The 21990-nt window shown below is 45.7% G+C and overlaps 1 protein-coding gene and 1 long non-coding RNA gene across 2 annotated transcripts; both read right to left on the bottom strand.

Moving 5' to 3' along the window:
* Positions 1 to 8374: 8374 nt before the first annotated feature.
* On the bottom strand, positions 8375 to 21760 carry LOC119470405. The gene is made up of 3 exons (XR_005199299.1): positions 21403 to 21760; positions 21015 to 21168; positions 8375 to 8552 (listed from the first exon to the last, which is right to left on the bottom strand). It is a non-coding gene; the product is annotated as an uncharacterized LOC119470405 (long non-coding RNA).
* On the bottom strand, positions 17654 to 21281 carry CHST2 (carbohydrate sulfotransferase 2). The gene is made up of 2 exons (XM_017523771.2): positions 20096 to 21281; positions 17654 to 19996 (listed from the first exon to the last, which is right to left on the bottom strand). The coding sequence occupies exon 2, from the start codon at positions 19821 to 19823 to the stop codon at positions 18231 to 18233; it is 1593 nt and encodes a 530-aa protein (XP_017379260.1). The 5' UTR covers positions 19824 to 19996; positions 20096 to 21281; the 3' UTR covers positions 17654 to 18230.
* Positions 21761 to 21990: the final 230 nt, after the last annotated feature.

The raw sequence follows: 21990 nt of genomic DNA, 5'->3' as shown, positions 1-21990 counted from the left end.
ATCACCTCCCTCCAGGTCCCTCCACCGCACCTGGGAATTACAGTTGGAGGCAGGATTTGGGTGGCAATACAGAGCCAAACCGTATCACCCACAGATGCTTCAACTCCACCCTATTTGCAACTGCTCTCAAAATAGAGAATAGCCTTGGGGCTTTGGACAAGTTCCTTAACCTCTTCATTCTGCATTTATAAACCAGGGCAAATAACAGCAGTTAAGTCATAAGGCTATGGTGAGGATTACCTGAAATCATGTCTAAGGCACTTTTCCAGCACAGAGAAAACTCTTGATAAACGTTGGCTACTCTAATCATCGTCTTCTTCATCATCACCATTTTTTTTTCTTAGAAAGCCTCACTAGAGGCACTCTGTCCACCGATGTCACCACTGTAACCCCAGCCCCTCACACAATGCCTTCACAGAGTGGGCACTCAACAAGCACACTATTCAAATGGAAGGAAAAAATATCCGGCCCCAGTTGACCTTGTGAATTATTTAGGACAGAGATCTAAATGCTATAACAGAGATCCAAATTACCAGTAACTTAAATAAGGCAGAAGTTTATTTTTCTCTCACAGGACCATCTGAACATGAGCAGTCCATGACTGTAAGATGCCTTCAGTATCAGCACCCAGCTCCTGTCTTGGAGTGGGGCCATTCCTGGAGGCTCCTGACCTCATCCACATTCCAGTCAGCAGGAAGCGGAAAAGGCAAGGAGGAAGGACGCACCCTTAAGGACACAGCCCTGAAAGTATACACATAACTGCTATTTTCTTCTCACTGGCCAGAACTTGGACATGGACCACATCCAGTTGCAAGGGAGGTTGGGAAATGTAGTCTTTATTCTGGGCAGACACATGCCTCTCTAAAACTTGGTGGTCCTGTGACTATAGATGAAAGGGAGAATGCAATTCAGAAGCCACCAGGAATCCTGCCAATCTCTCCAGCTTAATCACTCACATTCTGTATGCCAGCCCTACTGGACTTCTGCCGGGCCTTTGCACTCATTGTTCCTGACTGGTACCCTAACCTGGGCCCCAACCGCACCGCTTAAGGGAATTCTGGTTTCATCTTTCAGGTCTCAGGAGAGACGTTACTTTCTCTGTGAATCCTCCTTGAGTATCCCTTCTCTACCATCCAGTAGAGATTGGCTCCTCCTCCCTCCATGAATTTGTCTTACAGTGGCATTTGTCACACTGTCCCTGAACTATTAGTCTCTCTCCTACTGCAACATACATTCCAAGAGGGCAGAGAATATGTCTGTGTCCCTTGTACATTACAGCTGTTTAAATTTCTGCTGAATTATCAAGCACATACTTTTGAGAATCTGTATTTGACTTTCCAGGCTACTGAAGCTTTGCCCAATGGAAGAATATTCTCGACATAAATATGACCACTCCAACCCAGACCCAGGCAGGTAATAGAGAAGGTACCAGTGGAATCAAACCATCTGCTTATGAGAGAAAAGACTTCAGATGTGGTGGGCCTGGGAATGCTTTTCCTGCTCCTGACTTATGTTTCTGCCTGGCTGAGCAAGAGGATGACAGGGACCCATCACTGATACCTCCTGCAAGGAAATCGGCCAGACCAGGAGCTATCTCCGGACTCAGGATGGCACCTGTGCACTTTGTGAGCAAGGAGAGTTGGTGTGGCAGCATCAGGACTCTGCTGGTTGAAGTCACAGCACAGATGGCTTATGAACATGAAAAGCCCATTTAATGTTAAAAGCCTTTGATTTTTTTTTTCCACATTAATTTATCCTTTGGTGCCCCAGGAGCCTTAGGCAAAACTGTGTGAGCTAAGAAGAAAGAGCATTTCAACCAAAACAGTAATTTTTTTTTTCTTAATACCATTTCCTTTAGTTCCAAATCAAAGTCTTAAATTTATGTTTGTGGATTTGAGGTTTGTTTTTGTTTATTTGAGCAAGGAGAGTGAAGGATATGGTTTTTGGTTGTTTTCCTAGCCCAAGATTCCACAAAGAGGAAGAGAGAGAAAAATATCAAGCTTATATGGAAGAATAGAGAGAAGTAATCACGTGCTAAGCATACTCTATTAAAAGTAATCTAATCCTAACTCTGGTACTGGGCTTAGAGTTTCTGTTTTACCTTCGTTTCTTTGCTTAATGCTATTTTCCTCACTTTCAAAGCAGAATTTTAAACAAAAGTTAGTGGATTGAGGGTTTGCTCTTGTTTGTGTGAAGAAGGTAGAGTTCTTTCAATATTAGTATACCAAGCATTCTAGGTGTTGGGAAATGCCAGGAGTTTCTCTCATTTAATTTTCCTGCCAACTACATAAACGTTACAAAACAGGGTTCAGAGTGGTTTCTAGCTGGGACATGACAGTGTTTTCTCATCAGAGAGCACCATCTGGAAAGAGAGGCCATTGAAAAAAGTACAATGTTTTCTCTGAATACTTAGGGAAAGTTAAGGGGCACCCAAGAACTCTTTCATAAGGATGTTAAAAAGCCCACAGATCGTTCTGGGTCCTTGGCCCATACTAGACTGCGATGTCACCAGCTGGTAACACCTCCGTTCATCAATACCTCCCTCACTTCTTGTCTCTTACTGGCTGTTCAACAGGCCAGTGAGACTCAGTGTACTTTCTGGGAGAGGCATAACCTCTGTGTCCTGTGGCTGTCCCCTTTGACAGTGAGCACAGAGTTATCACACAAAATAATAATAGTTGTCACGCAAGCACATAAGCAAGATTTTTATCCTGATTTTAAGTACATAATACTGTGGAAGGTGACAGGGTTGGAGTTTTTTGGGGGGGTTTTCCCCAACCTACTCTGAACATCACAGGATGTCTTCACAATGCCTTGAGGACATGATCTCTAAAAAATGATATCCATATTTGACTAACTTAACAATGGGGTCACTGAGGTCCCGTGGTTGTACTTCTGATTAAGAAAATAAGTACATAGTCTTCCTAATCATTCCAGGTAGCTGATTCTAAATTGCACCAAAATGGAAATGGTTCCTTTCCCCATGCCCCTAGACAGGACATTTCTGTTAACATTGCTCACTGGTTTCAAAATATAGATGATACATGATAATAATTCAAATCAAAAATTATTATCCACATATGAGAAGGAGTTTTGTGATGTTTTCTTCTTGGCAAATAACCAGACCTATTATAGGTTTTTAACTTGACAGTAAGCAGTGTAGCCATGTCAATCTAAAATGAGAAGAACTATAAACCCTTTTTTCTTTTTTGAATCAGGGTCTCACTGTGTCACCCAGGCTGGAGTGCAGTAGTGATGTGATCATAGCTCACTGCAGCATCAAACTCCTGGAGATCCTCCCACCTCAGCCTCCCAAGTAACTGAAGCCACAGGCACATGCCACCATGGCCAACTAATTTTTCTTTTCTTTTTTTTTTTTTTTTGTAGAGATGAGGGCTCACTATGTTGACCAGGCTGGTCTTGAACTCCTGACCTCAAGTGATGCTCCTGCCTTGGCCTCCCAAAGTGCTGGGATTACAGGTATAAACCACTGTGCCTGGCCTAACCTCTTTAACTGGGAAATAAAGTTGAACAGTAGGAGCCTGGGCTCTGGAATGAAATGGACTGGCTGTACCAATTACTAGCTGCGTGACCTTAAGCAGGTTACTCCTCCTCTCTGCCTCATCAGTAGACAAGGATATAAGCAGTGGCTATCTTAGAGGGTCACTGTGAGGACTAAGTATATGCATAGCACAGTTGCTAGAGCAGGGCCCTACATCAAGCTTGCAAACAATCATCCTCTGGATGTCAAAGGAAGGAAAATATTTTCTATTCATTCACTGCAAATAGAAAGTTGCTTTTTAAAAGTGAACCAACAGCCAGGCACGGTGGCTCATGCCTGTAATCCCAGCACTTTGGGAGGCCAAAGCAGGCGGATCACTTGAGGTTGGAAGTTCAAGACCAGCCTGGCCAACATGGTGAAACCCTGTCTCTACTAAAAATACAAAATTTGCGAGGCCTAGTGGCAGGCACCTGTAATCCCAGCTACTCGAAAGGCTGAGGCAGGAAAATCACTTGAATCGGGAGGCGGAGGATGCAGTGAGCTAAGATCACACCATTGCACTCCAGCGTGGGTGACAAGAGCAAGACTCCATCTCAATAAAAGGAGTGAACAAACCATCATCTTAGACAATCTAAAAGGACTGGTACCTCTCCCTGAGCAAAAAATGCCTTCATTTGCACCAGCTGGCCATTAAGTGCACTCAAGCCTTGTTTAGCCTCACCTTGCACAGCTGTTATGTTAAAATGCTATTTGTTTGTGAGATAACCTCCTTATAAACACACACACATGCATGTTTATGTGAGCATGAGTGTGTGTGTATCTAGACAGCTAGATATAATGGATAGCTAACCATCTATTGCCATGCTCTGTGAATTTTCCTCCACACTCAGTGGTGAGAGCCAGGGTGGCCAACTGTAGAAATTACTCTTGCCCAGTGCATGCTCCTCCAGGATACCCCAAGTCTAGTGTGGTCCTGTTTAGTATGTGGTAGTTTTGTTCTCTGCCATTTATTGGAGTTATAGACCATGCTGGCTGTCAAAAATTATATAAATAAAGGTACTTAACCCCACCACAAAGAAACAAAGAGTAACATGTTGGATATTAAAATGCAAGTTACCACAAGCGGAATATTTTCATCAGAGTGGTGAGGTAACCATCTATAAGCAATTAACACCTCCTGGAAGTCCTCTGATATTTTTTGGGGGAAAAGGGGAATCATAACATTACTGTAACTCAGAAAGCTCATCCACAGTCTGTAGACTGGGGACTGGAAGAAATGATGACCAGAAGACAGAAGTTACTGCATTTGGCTTGAAAAGCCTGGAAGGGCAACTGCCAATGGCAATGCCAGGACCATGTCCCCACAGAGACAATGCTGTTAGTCATCACTCCCACTCCAGGAGAGCAAACCGCAGCTACAAGGAAGAGGAATGTGTTCCTCTCCTGCCCCCAGCTTGAAGCTTCCTACCATGCATTTTTAAGCAAATTCTTAAGTTACAAAAAAGAAATGACTCATTCTTTCTGCCTCACATTATTAAAAGTTGTGCAAATCATTTAGTCAATATGCATATGTATGGAAACATGCATGTCTGTTCTTTACATAGACCCTGTTTTTCACTCAAAATTAATTCAAATTCACTCAAAATTAATGTGTTATAGCTGGGTGTAAAACTCTTAGGGTAGAAATATATTCTTACTAAAGGGGATGACCGGAAATCAGAAAAGAATAGATTTACATTGTCATTACAGCTAACGTAATTTGTAGGGGGTCTGACAAACCAAACTTTCTCATCACTCAAAAACAAGCTTAGAAACGGAAATATTAGACTTTTTCTATGTGCTTAATGTAATGCTGGTTTGCCTGCATCCCTCCTAATATTATATGCTCGAAAAGACTCCAAAAATCAAATTCTGCACTCAGCCACATGGCTAAAATACTGCAGGATGGAAGCCCAGAATTCATTTTAACATGTATTATTCCCTAGACTGTGACAGAATTCAGGTTTCACTTGGCCTTCTCCAGGCTCCCAAAACCAAGAATCTAGTGGGTTGTTAACATATTCATAAGTAAATAAATGCTCAGGCCTTTGGCAGGCTGCCAGGACATGGTGCCAGGAAGGGATCCATGCAACCACGGTGAAGCTGTGGGGGTCTTTCACCTCCCTCACTCTGGGGGACTGGACTACTACAGATGCCACACCTGGCTTTCTAAGCATCTTTATCTGTATGTTTATGGAATCCTGTAGGCAAGATGCCTACCAGTAAGAGTCTTAAAATGCAGCCAGAATACTGAACTGAGGTAGTGCTCTTTATGCCAGCACAACCACTCCAGGCTAGATGTTTGCAAAATGAAATTGACTGTAAGTCTGCAGAGCAATCCTTTCCAAAAGCACAGGAATCACCTGAGCATCTTATTGAAATGTAGATGGAAGGATCGCTTGAGCCCAGGGCTTCGAGGCTACAGTGAGCTATAATCATGCCACTGCACCCCAGCCTAGGTGAGACTCCATCTCCAAAAATAAATAAATAAATGCAGATTATGATCTGGCAGTCTAGAGATGGGCCGACACTGCTGGTCTGAGGACCCTACTTTGAAGGGCAATGCTGTAAAGTGAGACCATTCCATATACAATGAAATAAACATGGTTTGGAGGCATCCCACATTCCAGACACTGTGCCTTCTGCTGGAGGCACACAGATAAGAACCCTGACTTCAAGGAACTTGTCCTGTAATAGGTGAAACAGCTTATAATGCACTGGGTAAATTCTGCACTTGTTGAGATTCTTTGCATTTTAAGGAAGAAAATATCCCATCTAAAGTGGCTCAAATAAAAAGGAAATGTAACTGGCTCCTCTAATTGCAAACCAGGGGTAAGGCTGAGTTCAGGCTCATTTTAGCAGGGTTAGAATGACTTCACCAGAGCCTAGCTGCCCTTTGTCCACCAGTAGGTGGTTTCTCTCTCCATATCTTTTGGCTGTTTCTTACAATTCGACCCTCTTCTAGAGGCAACATGGATACCAGTCCTTAAGTATTCTCTTTAAATAAGAATGCCTGCCTATCCCCAAAATCTAAGCAAAAATCTCAAGGTATCTTATTGGCTCTAATTGGGACATGTGTTCAGTCCTTAGCCGATCACTTTGGTCTTGGGAAAGTCAGCATGGCAAACACTAGAGTTGTGTGTGGAGTTAGCTCCAACAGAACCACATGCACCAAAGAAGCAGGAGACATTGATTCCCAAAAGAAAATCAGGGCTTGGATGCTGGACAGCTAGAATCCCACAGTCAGCATTAAGAGGTGTTTTAGAAGCATGAGCAGGGGACAATGAGGGCATGGAGAAAGACACGGGTACCTGATAAACACTATCTCTGTATGTGTGCGTGCACGCGTGTGTGCGGTGTGCGTGTGTGTGTGTGTGTGTGTGTGTCTCCCCAGATACAGGGCAAAGTGGCAAAGTGCACACAGTGCCAGTCTGGAAAGGACTGCTGATTGGTTTCTTGGGGGCTTTTAAAACAACTCTCCTCCACCCTTACCTCCGCTTTGGTGTAAATCAGTCACTTCAGAAATAGTTCATTCACTACTTCCTGTGCAGGAGATAAGAAGTGAAACGTGTGGTTTAATTGCTCCCAAGGAGATTAAATTGGCATATAGACCAGACCGACACACATCAAATAATTTGAGGCCAATACAAAAGACTGTGCAGCTGAGTGCTAATTTGTGCTCAGAGAAAGGAGATGTTGGTGTGGGCTAGAATAGAAGCTTCCACAAGCATTGAACAAACAGATGCAATAATGAGCTGGTTTATGCATTGCGACAAGAAAAGACCAAACAAGTTGTAGGGCAGGACAGTGCCATCTTCAAAACCAAGGACAACTGCAAGATTTGAGTGCTCAGATCAGTGATTTCCTCTCCACCGCGACCCTTACTACCATTACTCATGACTTTAGGAACCCATTTGACATCCTGGACTTTCAGCTTCTTATCACCTTCATGCTCTGATTCAACACAGCTACTCTTGTTCTTGATCAGTGACAACCTCACCACTCGGGAAACGTAGGTTTCAAGAATTCTTACCCACTAAATTTCTGCATTCTATCATACCAGAACCATTTACGATATTTCAACTAACTGATTTCATAGGGAGTTCTAGTCCAATATTTCCCCTACTTTTTCCCCATCCATAACTCATTATCCAACTATCCATCTCCTCCACACCTGAACAAAAGCAGCAGAATGTAGCTAGAAAAAAAAAATCATGCAACCTTTAAATTCATTATAGCCGCAAATTTTCAAAATAGCAATGATGGTTCTGATGACAACCTTGGTGATATCATTTATTAATATTTATTAAGTATCATTATGCAGCAGCCTTATTGTCAGTTCTGAGTCAGTCTGTAATTTTCTTTGGCTTAATTTAGCTCAGTATTTCTCAAGGGGACCACTATTAACATTTGGAGCAGGACAATTCTTCATTATGTGGGACTGTCCTGAGCACGGCAGAACATTCAGCATTATTGCTTCCAGCCCACTAAATGCCAGTCCCATTCCCTAATCACAGAAAAAAAAAAATTCCAAAGGCCATCTCCCAATCTTCCCCCAAACCAGATTGCAGGGACAGTCCCACACCCAGCTGAGACCCACTGGCTGAGTAGAAAGAACACTAAATTGGGCATTGAATCTGATATGCACCAAATTTGTGACCCTGAGCAAGCCACTTAGCTTCTCTGAGTTTCAGTTTCTTCTGTAAAAGATCATAATCCTACTTCTGCCAGTAATCATAAGTTTCAAATGATCTAATAAAATATTAATGAGAATATTTATTATATTCATTAGGACTGTATTTGGCTGTGAGTAACAAAGTTGGCAGTAACAGCTTAAACAAGTAGGTGTTTATTGTTCCCACATCACAGGTATTCTGGAGACCAGTGGTCCACGCTGATGACGTGGCTTCATGAGGTCATCAATATCCCTGCTGCTCTGTCTTTCTGCAAGCAGCTTTTACCCCTGGCTCCCTCTCAGTCACAAGGTATAGGCCCCACTTCCATACTCAATCTGCAGAGTAGCCAGAAAAAAAGAAAGAAAAAGGACAAAGCAGGCAAGAAAAAGCTCTGTCCATATCAGATATAGAAAACTTACCCAGATATCCCCAGCAGACTTCCATTTACATTTCATTGGCTGTCACATGATCATTCCTACCTACAAGGGAAACTGGGAAATATTTTTAGCTGAGCATATTGCCTCCCTGAACAAAATCAAGGTTCTGTGAATAAGAAGGAAGCAGGGAATGGACAGTGGGTGGGAAATCAGCAATATCTGCTGTACTTGGTAAACTGACAAAGCATTATAAAAGTGTAAGGCGGCATGATCATTAAAGCCTGCAAAAAAGCATATCACAAAATACAGTATCTGCATGAATTTCACTACATGAATTCCATCTGGTGTCCCATTTATCTGCATTACTTAAGACTAAGTAAGTGAATGCTCTTATTTATATCCAACAAGCATGGTGGCCCAATTAACCATTGAGGCATATCTCTGCCCCCATTTTAACATAGCAATGCAGAGTGAAAAACCTTATATGTAGTGGACTCTAAAGAAAATAACCCCCAATTAGTCAAGTAGCAGGAGAATAATAATAAAATACATTAATGAATACAGAAGACATTTATTGGTTAAGACCACCTGGCGTTCACTTCCCCCACTTTTTATAATCGCAGCCTGATTTTCTTGTGGAAAATCACTTGCCCACATTGTGTGCAGATTGGTGGGACTATTAGTCAAAGTATCTTGCTCAGGTGCCAAAGCACAAACACCTAACCCAGCCTCAGCTGATCCAACTCTCTCTTCCAGGACTTTGAATTCTAAATGTGTGAAGGACAGCAAATAAAGAGAGGGAAGGAGGAAGGGGAAAGAAATATGGAAGGAAGAAGGAAGGAAGGGACAGAAGGATTGGGGGAGGGAGGGAGGAAACCAGAGAACCCCACCTGGTTCCTCAGCTGTTCTTCAATTCTGTGGGCTCTCCCATCTTTTCCAGTTAATTTCCTGATTTTCTCAATCTAGTTGAGTCCATTGTGCACCAAAAAAACTGAACTGACACTCTCAGACCACCCTATTCAGCTGTCTGCTTTAGTTTCAACCTCATTTCCTACTAAAGCTTGATGAAAATCCCAAAGGGCACTTCTTCTCTGATCCCCAGAGATTCCATAAAGAAATTGATAAATACTGGAATGACCAAAACATGGGCAGGAACCAAGGAAATAAAAAGTCTCAGGGTAGGAGCATGTCAGAGAGCTCCGGACTGGGAATCAGAGGCTGTAATTTCTAGTTTGTGCTCTTTCTCTAACTAGGAATGGGATGCTGAGTACATCCCTCAGCCTGTCTGCACCTCAGTTTCCACACTTGTAAATGACTGAGCTGACACTATCACAACAGCTTTTATGGCATGCCAACATTTCCTAACTTTGCTACATCTCCACCTGCCCACTGAGTCCTGCCTGTGTAGCCTTTAGAATTACAAGCTATATATTAGCCTCCTAGACATCCCCTGCTCCTTAAGCTTTGATGAGGCCACCTTGCCCTGTAAAATTTAAACAAGATTGCCTAGAATCATCATCTCACAGTTGGGGAGAAACTTCCTTTCCTCCCAGACACCTCTTGGGGTAAACCAACACTCCCATGGACCAACTCTACCTCCCGAGTTCCTTTTGGTGAACTTGCATTTGCCTCTCTACCTTTCACCTCCTTGTAGGAACTGGCATGTTTTTGCCCCATGTCATCCCATTTGGCAATGGGGCAAAAACATGCCAGTTCCTAATACCTTGATTGCTTCGACTTTCAAAGCACCACTCACTCAAGGCTAGGTGGGCACCTTTACTGGAGGTTTGGGGCAACCAAGCTGGCTACATGGCAGCACAGTTGAGCAAACAACTCCACCCTGGGCCATGGCTCTCTCTTCTGGAGAGAGCTGCTGTGATCTCCCCTCTTAGGCTCCAGCATCCTGTCTTGTTTGTTCCCTGTTACTCAACCCTTTTCCTCTTCCCCACTCCTTTCAAGCTCTCTTTCCCCCAACCCCCAAATTTCCTGTTTAGGTTCTTTACAGAGCTTCTTTCCACCACTAAAACAGCCTGTTACAGTGTTTTGCTAAACAAAAGTCATTCTAAGAGGAAATTTCGCCAAAGGAACTTAAACTAACAATTACTTTTTTTCTGCAGCACAAAAATACATCTCTAAAGATACCAATAACACCTGTTCCCCGGCTGAAGGCATAATGCTGCAGGCATTCAGCACGTTTCTCGGAAAGCATTGACTGGGACAAAAAGGGTTTGCTATTTTGTTAGAATCCCTTAAATGGAAACAGGGTAGTCTCTGATGTATCAAGCAAAAAGAGAGAGACTTTGCCATGCACTAGCTGTGTGACCTTAGGAAAATTACCCATCTGAACCTTCTATATTCCCTTCTGTAAAATGGGGACCATAATGCTTCCTATTTCATAGAATTGTGATGAGAATCCAACAGAATCACACTTATAAAATGCTTTGCACAGTGACTGGCACATCCTCATTCCTGCTATTTAGGGCATTTGAAACTGAAATGAAAATGGTAATAGAAAGTTATAAAGAGCACAGCACATGAAGAAGTCACTTGGGAAATATGAAAATATAAATGAGAAGTGAAGACTTAACCTAAATAATGTGAACTCAGAATCCACATTTTGGGAGAATACTGGTCTCACCAGCAAGTAGGTCTGGCTAAATAACAGGACTAAAAACTATTGATATGAATGTTATTATCTCAGAAAGAAGATGTGCTTTCATTCCTATTTTCCTTTAGAAAGGAATAATGTAATACCATCCTGCATGTAAAAATTCTGAGCACCAGTAAGAGAAATGAGAGATTTTAATTCCTCCCAGGAGCTAGTTCATTCATAGAAAGACTGGGAGTTTGCCAGAGCAACTGGGACATCTGAAAATGGAAATGTAATATTTAGAACTCTACATTGTTTCTTAATTTTTTTTTCAGTTCCTGAAATGGTTAAAAGATGATCATACTGGCCATGACCTCTGCATGTAAAAAACATATACAGCCTCAGCCTACGTAACAGTAATACATTTTTCGACTCAACTCTTAAAAAATGAGTGGGAGGCCGGGCACAGTGGCTCACACCTGTAATCCCAGCACCTCACACCTGTAATCCCAGCACTTTGGGGGGCCAAGGTGGGCAGATCACAAGGTCAGGAAATCAAGACCATCCTGGCCAACACGGTGAAACCCTGTCTCTACCAAAATACAAACACTTAGCTGGGCATGGTGGCGTGTGCCTGTAGTCCCAGCTACTCGGGAAGCTGAGACAGGGGAATCTCTTGAACCTAGGAGGCAGAAGTTGCAGTGAGCCAAGATCACACCACTGCACTCCAGCCTGTTGACAGAGACTCCATCTCAAAAAATAAATAAATAAATGTGTTGCACTGTAATTCAGTTGTTACCTTTCATTTAGGGGCTTGAATTTGTTTCTCTTTTTCAAATATGAATGTGGAAAGACATTTGAAGCCTTCCATGGGCATTATTTGGTATTCCTTTTTGTCTATACTAATTTGCCTTGCTTTTTCAGCCTCTGTCTGCACTATACATATGAAGTCCAGGACATGGTGGAAATTAGTTGTACTAACTCTAAAGTCTCTCTAAGTATCTATCCCTCAATCCCTTCTGTTTTGGCTTCTGGGGCTACATCTTTTATTTAGCTCCTACTAAAAGTTCTACCTTTCATAGACACTGCTATGGTATTGGGGAGACACACGCACGCACAAATAAGACCTAGTCATTTCTCTCCCGAGATCTAGCCTAGGAGAGGAAATGGGCCTATAAACAAATAATTCCAATCTGTAGCAGCACACACTGACAGATCTCTGCAGGAGGCATCACGGGGAATAGGACAGAAAAGCACTTCTGTGTCTTGGAGCGGGTCTGATGAATAAAAGTTTCAAAAAGATCCAGGGTCTTCAATAATGATATTCACAAAGTGGAGAAGAAATGCGAGGCAGAGAGTGCAGTAGAGAGAGTGGAGAAGTTATGCGGAGGAAACTGGGACATATCAAGCCTATGATTTAAAAAAAGTCTTAGCTGAATATACTTAACACGACAAAGAGGTATATCGGTTTGCTCAGCACATCTTGTACATTCACTCCTTGAGCTTATTGTGGCTTGATCTTTTGCTTTTCCATGCACAGACTTTCTGTCTCTACTACACACTACGCAAATCAAGGGAGAGCCCTACAAAAGTTACAGAAGGAAGGGAATGGCTGGAGGACAAGGACATCATGTTCTTCCTTCTGCAGGACATCTGACCTGTTCTTGTGAGAAGAATCCCAGGAATAGCACATGCTCTCTCAGTCTCCAGCTGGATCAATTCTGAGTGTTCTCAAGCCCAACCAATGACTGAGGGGGCATTGTCAATCTCTTGCTGCAGTCATCAAAGATTATTTGTCATGTGTACACTGACCTCTTTGGAATTTCATCAGGCAAAGTGCACTTGCTTGTCTTTGCTTTCATTATAGTTACACACAATAACTCACACCTTTGCACTCATTTTCCAAAAATTTGTAGGACACCATTATTTGCTGTCTCCTATACCTAGGCATTTCATCCTCTGCATCTGGAAACAAGGCCAGCTTCAGGGACATACAACCTGCACAGTTACACAGGACCCCACACTCAGAAGGACCCCACACTTGGTTTCATCCTCTGCGGCTGCCATCTTGAAAGGCTTAACAGTTTTTTCAACAAGGGCACTGCATTTTCATTTTGCACTGAGCCCTGCAAATTATGTAGTTGATCCTGTCTAGAAGACTGCTTCAAGGTGAATTTCTATCAAGCCCTGTTTTTACACCCGGGATGGGAGCCATTACAAACTGGTTCTGAGTATAGCTTTTAGTCCCAGTGATCATTTTCACTGCCATTCACTTGGCAGGGTGACTATTACAAACCTAAAAGTTCAAGAAGCTCAAAAATACTTCTGACATTTGATTACAGATAACTGCTGTGACCGAAAGTTAGGGTTTATCCTTGGCCATCCTTTATCATCCTGTTACCACATGTACAGACAGGCTCCTGCTCCTTCAAAGCTCCTTCATTTATAAACAATACTACCACCCCCTATCCCAAACACTGGTTCATACAGTTTCCAATTCCATGAACTTAATGTGTTACACAAAGTTTAACATTTTCTTAGCATAAGTTGATTAAGGATGTGCAGAACTGCATCAGATGTAATAAAAGTCAAGCCCCGTAATTTCAATTATTAAATGCTTGTACCAAAGCCTGTACCTGAGCAGTTCAGTGGCTCATATTTGAATTGCAAAAGTAGCAACTGAATGTCCAGCAGGGAAAGTATCTAAACAAACTTTTTTCTTAGCTGTGACAGATTTGAAAAGGGTCTCCTCAAGGTGAGGGGCAAAAGGGGTCTGTAAACTATGCATTTACCTCAGAACATCCCATCACACACCTCAAGTCATTCCTCAGATTGTGATTGTCATTTTCGACCTATCCCCATTGGATCCTGACACAGCACTGTCATATTTCCTAACATAACAATTGGCCACTCACTCTCCAGAAGCCCGAGATCAAAAGTATGTCTCACCACATATCTGTTGGCTGGGATTAGAACACTCTCTCATCCAGACCTCTTCAAGACAATGCAGGAACTCAATTGTACATGTGTGTGCATGTGTGTTGCGTGTAGGCAAGAAAGTTGGTGGAGGATGGTAAAATGACAACTTGTCCTTATTTACCATGTCTACATGATGAGACACGCCTTTTCATTTCCCTCTTGCTCTTCCTAGAGTCATCTCTAGAGTCTGGGTTTCAAGACCTAAGGAATATTAATTTAATAGCCTCCTCCAAATTCACATTAATTTCAAATCAATCACGTAATCCAGCTGCAACTGCACTGTGTGCAACAGAAATCCTGGACAGAACTGGCTGTGGCCAAGCAGAAATGCATGGGAACAGGCAGCCACTGTCTCATTCAGCATCCACAATAGGACAAGCTTCCTGAAAGTAACCATTCCTTCACCTGCAGAAAATCTACTGGGTGGGTGCAAATGTAACAGGTTTCACTGCAGTTTTTGTCGTTACTTTTAATGACAAAAACTGCAATCACACTTGCACCAACCTAATACATCACAGTCCATCAAACTATATATTTACAGCACTCAAAACAATAAGTGCCACATGACTTCTGTAAAAATAAACAACTTTTAGCCCTCCCTTAGACACCTGGACAACATTTGCTCTGCAAGTATGTTCTGATCCCCACCCTTTTGGTGTTCATGCAACTGGGAAAACAGTAACAGATTCCTTACTTTGAAACGTTTACCTCTCCACATTCAGAAATTCTGCATTTTTTTCTAATTCATCGGTGGGATATATTAGTCTACAAACTGTTGCCCTGGAAATCCTGAAGATATTCCCATTGCTCACTCTCCCCATCTAAATAGTGCCTATGGCTTATTTCCTTCAGCAAACTTTACTGAACAGGCTGGCATTTTCCAGACGGGTAATATATTCTTCCACTCTCTCCCTCCCATTTTCAAAATTTGATAGTTGCATATTTCATTTGCTTATTTAATAAATATTTATCATGCACTATGTGGTGGACACTAAAGGGTAGAGATTTGCTCCGGTCCCTGCCTGCAAGGTAACCACCGTCTGTCTGAATGAGGTCTTTGAGTGGCTATGAGCTCCTTGAAACTTAAGCCCCCAGCCTGTGCCTCTGCCTTGTTCCCAACTCAAATTTGTTGACTAAATGCACTGGGTAATCTTTGTTTTATAAATACAGCTTCCTGATTAACAAAAGCATTCCAAAGTCAAGGGGTAAGTCAGGTGTGCTCTCAAGTGAGCAGAATTTGAAAATGGAATCACTCTGACAACCTGCTCTAAAGAGTATTTTCTCCTGCTGACGGACATATTGCCAGCTTGAGAAATGTGAAAAGATCTCTTTCATATTTGCTGCCTCAAAAATGGTCACAGGCTCTATTGCAATTTGTCACAGCACAGGTCTGCTTGCACTAGGGGCTGACAGAAGCTTGTTAACGCCAAAAATGCGTCTCTCTCCTTCTCAAACCTTCGGAAGCTGAATGTCACTGATATGACTATCTCAGCCCTTAGTGGGAACAACACCTGTCTCACTTTCCTAGAAGGCAGCTAGGTACAAATCTCCAGGAGAAACAATTCACCTTTTCAAATTACAGAGCACAGGAGTGGCAGGGTGAAGAGAATGCAGCTGCTACAAACAAGTGGATTATAAACAGAAACCCTGTTCAAATAGAGCAAGCAGAGGATCTGTTGGTGTTTAGCTTAAAATTTCATGTGAGCAGAGGCCACAAATGCTCTGGCAGCTGCAAAGACTCTGTCTAGCATCTAATATTGTTTTAAATACAAGATCCAAAAACATCATCATTCTACTTTAACACAGTCCAAGTCCTTAGATATGCTGAAAGAAGAATGATTTTAACTGCTTAAAAATCCTTCACTCTACAACTAGGCATAAATTTCACTGTGATTGATAAGAGCTGATTCTAATGCCACACAAAATTTGCTTATAAATGGTTATTCAGGATGGTTGCTTTTCAATGCTGCTCTCCTAATTTCCTGCTAAATGTTTCATCGATAGTCGTCCAACATTAATATTTATTTTGTTCATTTAATTTTAAAGTATTCTTAAATTAAAGCTATTACAAATATTGGACTGCTGTCAAAGAAAATTCAGCATAGGCACTACCACAAAAATATGGAAAATATGATTAATGTAGTATAGCTGTAGTCTGGCTTCAGAAACATAATGCCAAAAACTATTTTAGTAAATTAAGAAATAACCATTCTAGATTGTGTTGTAAAATCCATTTCTAAATACCCTCCTTTTTAAACCTCTATGCTTCTTTATCTTGGAATTCTTACCAATGTAGTTAGATTTCACATTGCAATGGTAATTATACTTAGAATCATATGTTAAAATATTCCCCACGTACATACTATTTTTATCGTCTTTTCCCTAAAATCCTCAGCATTAACCTATATATATTGGCTTTCAAAAATCTCATTAAAAATTACAGTAAAACCATGATTTGTACTGTATTTACTGTAATATACAACCACACTGTCTGTTGTTCCCATTTGGGTTTTATAATTTCTTCTCATAGTATAACATTCTGCAGAATGTTTCAGTGCCAAATGGGTTAGGACACAACAACATCATAACCACTACTGGAAAATTTAATGGTTTTCTCCTTGGAAAATACCAAATTTCAAAATCCTACATACTAGTTCATTTTCATTTCCTCTTTACCACAATTCATTTTCATAACTAAAAGAAGCTCTTGGCTGAAGCCTTATACTGTCTGTAGCATGTTAGTTTCTTTGCAAATTTACTTTTAGGAAATATGATAAAGAAAAACAACATATTCCACAGGCATCCCAAGTAAAGCGTTATAAATTCATATTCTCTCGTGCATTCATTTAAATGGGAAGCAAGGAAGAAGAGGGAAAGCCCTTACAGTTCTCAGATGAAACTTCGCTGCCTTCATCCACCTCCACATACTGTGTCAGAGTCAGAAAAACACTCCAGATACTTCTGTCACTTTGCTAACCAAAGAAGCTGCTACCATTGCCAGCAATATGTTCATGCTACTTCCCGAGGTCTGTGTTCTAATCATCAGAACTTTTATAAATTACATACTTTTTTAAAAAAAATCCTTCTTCTGAACCAACCTCAGGACCAAAACATTAGTCTCTGCTTCAAGTTTCCCCATCTTAACACAAGAGGAATGAAAAGCAAATGCCTTCAAGTCCTGAAGGGGTTGCTTCTTCCTTTCTGTGTTCAAAGTGGAAGAAATTAGTGTGTGCTTTTTCTTCCAGTGCCATTTGGTTTCTGCCTTTAGAATGCAAAGATTTGTTTCATTCCTGGGCACCTGACAGGCTGAGATTTACATGTGAGAAAACATCCCCCAGATTATTACCAAGGAGGCAAAAATTCCCCCCACTCAGTTTAGCTGCCTTTCAGTAAAGAGACTGGAAAAAGGGAAATGAGAGATGGGAAGGAGATTCTATCCGAATCTGAGGACAAGTTATACAGATGAATCCAAAGTAATGGAGGCAAATATAAAAAAGAATATTATTTATTATCTTCTTTATTAATACTCACATGTAACCTCTGCTTTTTACACAAAAGTCTACTTTAGAAGAACGCCTCCTCGGCTTATCATGCCCAATGGGGCTTTTTGTTCCTGGACCACTTCCCCTTTCTCCACCCCCACCCCCACATCCACATCCAAATTACTCTTACATGTTCACAGATACCACGAAAATTTTGTAAACAAGATTTGGGTTACTGGAACTTGATTTCATGAGCATCCCACTTCAAAATGGAAGGCAGGTAGGGGACAGGGTAAGAAACAGGAGAAACGGGATGGGAGAAAGCAAAGGAAAGAAGAGGGACATCTGGTCAGAACGTTCAAGTCCTGCCTTTTCTGAGGGGGGTATGTGTGTGTGTGTTTTGTGGCTGTTCCTTGAAATGCACTGACTCAAAACATTGACAGCAAGTGTCTGTGTGGTTATTTATGTATCTATAATAGAATATGCGGGTTTTCTCCATTTGAGTCTGGACTGTGTTTGTTTAAACACACTACAATCCTCTTTACAGGTATTACCACAGGGCATCAGGTCTCCCAGGAACACTTTTCAGAGACGGGGCTTCCGAAGCAGGGTCTTGCTCAGGTCTTTGACCTCCTCAGGGCTGTTAACTCGCTCATAGCCCAGGACGGCCATGGGCTGGTAGCAAAACTCCTCCACCTGTTTGATCTGCTGGAAGGTGAGGGCGGTCCGCCAGGCATTGGCGGCCTGTGTGGCATTGCGTGCAGATACCACGAAAGGCTTGGAGGAGGAGCCCGAGCCACTGGTCATGTTGAGGGCAAACTGCTCCATTTCGGGGCTCACCAACAGTCCCACAAAATCGTACACTCTCCGTAGTGTCTTGACGGGGTCTCCCACCAGGTCCTCGTACCGCACCACCAAGTAGTGGCCCTGCAGCCAGTCGGGGGGCTGCAGGGCCGTCTGCAGCGTCTTAGCCATGCTATTGCAGATGACCTCCATAGCGCCCAGAGCGTGGTAGTCAGCCGGGCCGCCCACACCCTCCTTCTTGGCGCCAAGCTTGTGGCCTGCGGCCTCCAGGAAAGGCATGCGGTGAGCTCGTGGGTCTCGGCTGCGCACCACCTGTAGGCTCTCACGGATGAGGCCATGACGCGAGCGGATGCGTGAGCTCGCCACCGCACGAGGATCACGCACCAGGTGGATGACCTTGAGGTCCAGGGCCGGGTCTCGTAGCAGTGGCGCCAACACCGCCACATCGAAGACGCGCACACCCTTGATAACTAGTGTGTGGTACTTGCGGCACTCCTCCTCGAAACGCGCCAAGCGCTGCGGCGGGCACTTCTTGCACACGCGGTCGTCCACCAACCCCACGACCTCCTTGCGGTAGGCGGGGCAGAGTGGCGACGAGCACACCACCTTGTTGGTGGCTGCGCCAAAGATGCCCAGCGTGGTGAGGTTGCGCCCCCCGCTACCCGCGGGGCTATACAGCTGGAAGACAGAGAGGTCGCAGCGGTACAGAGCGCTCAGCATGTCCCGCGCTGCCCCCTGCAGGGAAACAGCATCTCCTGGATATAGTTTTTGCCATACATGCCACACTGGCTCGTAGAGAAAGAACACCTCGGGATTCTGGTTGAATAGTTCGCCAAAGAATGATGAACCCGAGCGCCACGTGGTGAACACGTACACCAGCTGCCGCTTGTCCCCGACGCCCCCGGTGCCCCGAGTGCCATTGCCCGGAGGACCTGCAACCCCCGCCATCCCTCCCGCGGCTGCAGGAGCCGCCCCGAAGGCGGCAGCAGGAGGGCGGTAAGGAGTGCGGAGGTCCAAATGGGTATGAGCGCGGGGCGGGACAGCCGGAGGCGGTCCCGGGCGCCCCCAGCTGCCTCCAGCTGCCCCCGCTGCGGCACCCAGCGGCCCGTCGGGGTTGCACTGCTGCAGCGGCTCCTTGTGCCACTTGTAGTCCAGGAGGTTGAGCATGGTGAGCACCAGCAGCAGTGCATAGCCCGCACACAGCACCAGCGCCTTCCTGCGGAACACCTTCATTCCGAGAGGGGACGCGGGCCAGCGGCGTCCTGGGCGCCGGGGCCACTGCGGGAGCAGGGCACGCGGCGCAGCTGCAGGCGCAGCCTGGAGCAGCCGGGGGAGCGCGCCTGGGGGCAGAGCTCGCGGCGGGCTGCGGCTCATCACAGGCACAATCCCGGCCGGCAGCGCGGCGGAGGCAGGCCTGCAGCCGGGGAAGGGGACGCAGCGGGCTGGCTGCGGGCGCCGGGACTCGGGCCGCGACTCCGAGGCGGGCGCGGCGGCTGGTTCCCAGCGCCCGAGGCTGACTCTCCCATGGCAGCGGCTCCGGGAAGGACCTGCCAGGGGAAGCAGAGTGAGAGAGTGCGCCCCAATCTCCCTCCCAGCCTCCTCCTAAGTAACGCCCACCCTTGGTTCAGCCCGGCTCCTCCGCTCACCTGGAGCCAGGGGCGCGCCCGAGAGCGGCACTGGATCACCGCCCAGCGGACTGTCAGGCTGTCACTCGTTCCTCGATTTCGCCCTTTCTCGCTTCCTCTGGGGGTCCCCGCGCCTTTGAGGGGCCGTGGGACTCAGCCGACTTATCCCTGGGCAGAGTTTCTGGCCAGTGGGTGCCCTGCAGCTCGGGAAGAAAAACTTTCCCCCGGCCCGGAGCCCCACACCGCGTTCCACTGAACCCGGCGCGACCCGGCTCCAGCGACGTCTCCTCGGCTCTCTCGGGACCGCAGCTTCCTGCCTCGCTCAGGAGAACGAAGCTGGCTGGGGGCGGCTTATCGGGGACCCAGCTCCCGGCATAGCGGCGCAACCCTTCTCGCTTTTGGCCTCCGCGCGGCGAATTTTCCCATCTCTCTGGCGGCGGTGGACCCGGCACAGCGCAACCCCGCAGCGGCGGCGGCAGCGGCTGCTTCCATCAGCCGGAGGATGCCCGGGCAGGCAGCACAGGCAACCCCCGCCGCTCCGCAGCCTCCGACTGGCCCAAAGGACCCTAAACACGCAGCTCTAAGTAAGGGAACCCAGGTCTGCAGGCTGCCCGCCCCGCCCCGCCCCCCGGTAGCAGCAGCTCCTGGCCAACGAGGTATGTAAGCAGAGAAAGACCCCGCTGCCGCCGCGGCGCGAAAGCGGCGCCCAGGAGGATGCTGCTACCCGACTCCCCCTACGCCCGGCGCCCGCAACGCGCTCGGGCCAGCCTCTGTTCGGCTCCTGCCAGCCGGCGCCCGGTTGGTGCTCGCCGCCGTCTATCGCCGCGGCTCCTCCCCTCCGCCGCGCAGCCCTCCCACTTCGCCGGCCCCGCCCCCGCCCCCAACGCCGCGCCGGCTCCCACCGCCGCCCCTCGAGGGCTGGAGATGCGACCCGCTTCACCGCGACGCGCTGGGGTCGCGGCCCACGGGTCGGAGGGCGTGGCTCTCTGCGCGCAAAGCGCTGGGATGCGAACGCGGGATTCGCAGCGCGTCGGTTCCAAGAGCTGCCACAGACTCGGATTCTGCGTGCAGCTGCCGCACTCGGCCTCATGTTTTTGCTCTCAGAAAGAGTTGGTGATAAAGTTTGGGCAGAAATCCCCCGTCGGCCGTCTGCTCCACGCTTCCCTCGGGGCCAAAGCTGCCAGCCTCTCCAAGCACTGAGGACACCTCCGCACCCCGGAGCGGTGGGAAGAAACAGAGCGCTGTTCCCTGGCTTCCGACACCCCTCCCGCCCTCTCTAGCGGGTCTGTAGCTGCTTTCTCTCGGAGGAAGTAATAAATCTTTCTGACCTTGGGGGTCAGAGGAGACGCTTCAGTTTTCCGGAAGGGTGTGCCAGCGGGGCGTCTTCCCGCTTTACTGGACATCTGGCTGGGGCTGCTCTCGTTTCACTGCGCCCCCCGCAGATGCTCCGCATTTCCGCTCCCAGTGCTGCGTCCACTGTGATTGACGTCCTCTGGAATTGGGGTGATGGGGGAGGGTAACGCCCTGTTCTAATTTGCAGTAAAGTACTTGTCCCGCTTCTAGGTTTTGTAGATGAGATCAAAGAACTTGACCCCAAAGGAAACACCGTTGTTGAAAGAAAATCATTTTTCAGTTGCTTTGGGTTTAGGTATTTTTGTTTAAGGTTATGAGCTTCTCTCTCTCCCCCCCCCCACCCCTCATATCCCTCCCCAAGAACACTAAGCTGTAACCTCAACTTCATCTGTAGAATGCGGACAGTTATAACAGCCTCCGGAAATTGAACGGTGGTTGAGTATCAGAGCGCGCACACGGAAGATTAGACCTGAGTTCAGGCCTCCCAAGTGCCGGAAAGGGAATCGCTGCGGGTCCTGAGGCTCAGCGCCCGCTGATAAACAGCGCTCGCTGATCTGGAGGAG

The sequence above is a fragment of the Cebus imitator genome, unplaced genomic scaffold (assembly GCF_001604975.1).
Source record: "Cebus imitator isolate Cc_AM_T3 unplaced genomic scaffold, Cebus_imitator-1.0 Scaffold30, whole genome shotgun sequence".
NCBI classification, from domain to species: Eukaryota; Metazoa; Chordata; class Mammalia; order Primates; family Cebidae; genus Cebus; species Cebus imitator.
Note: the sequence above shows the minus strand (reverse complement) of the source record. Positions and strands in the feature narration are given on the sequence as shown.

What these genes read in the sequence shown, in the direction of transcription:
- CHST2 (XM_017523771.2), bottom strand. Translation starts at nt 19,823, where the DNA reads ATGAGCCGCAGCCCGCCGCGAGCTCTGCCCCCAGGCGCGCTCCCCCGG.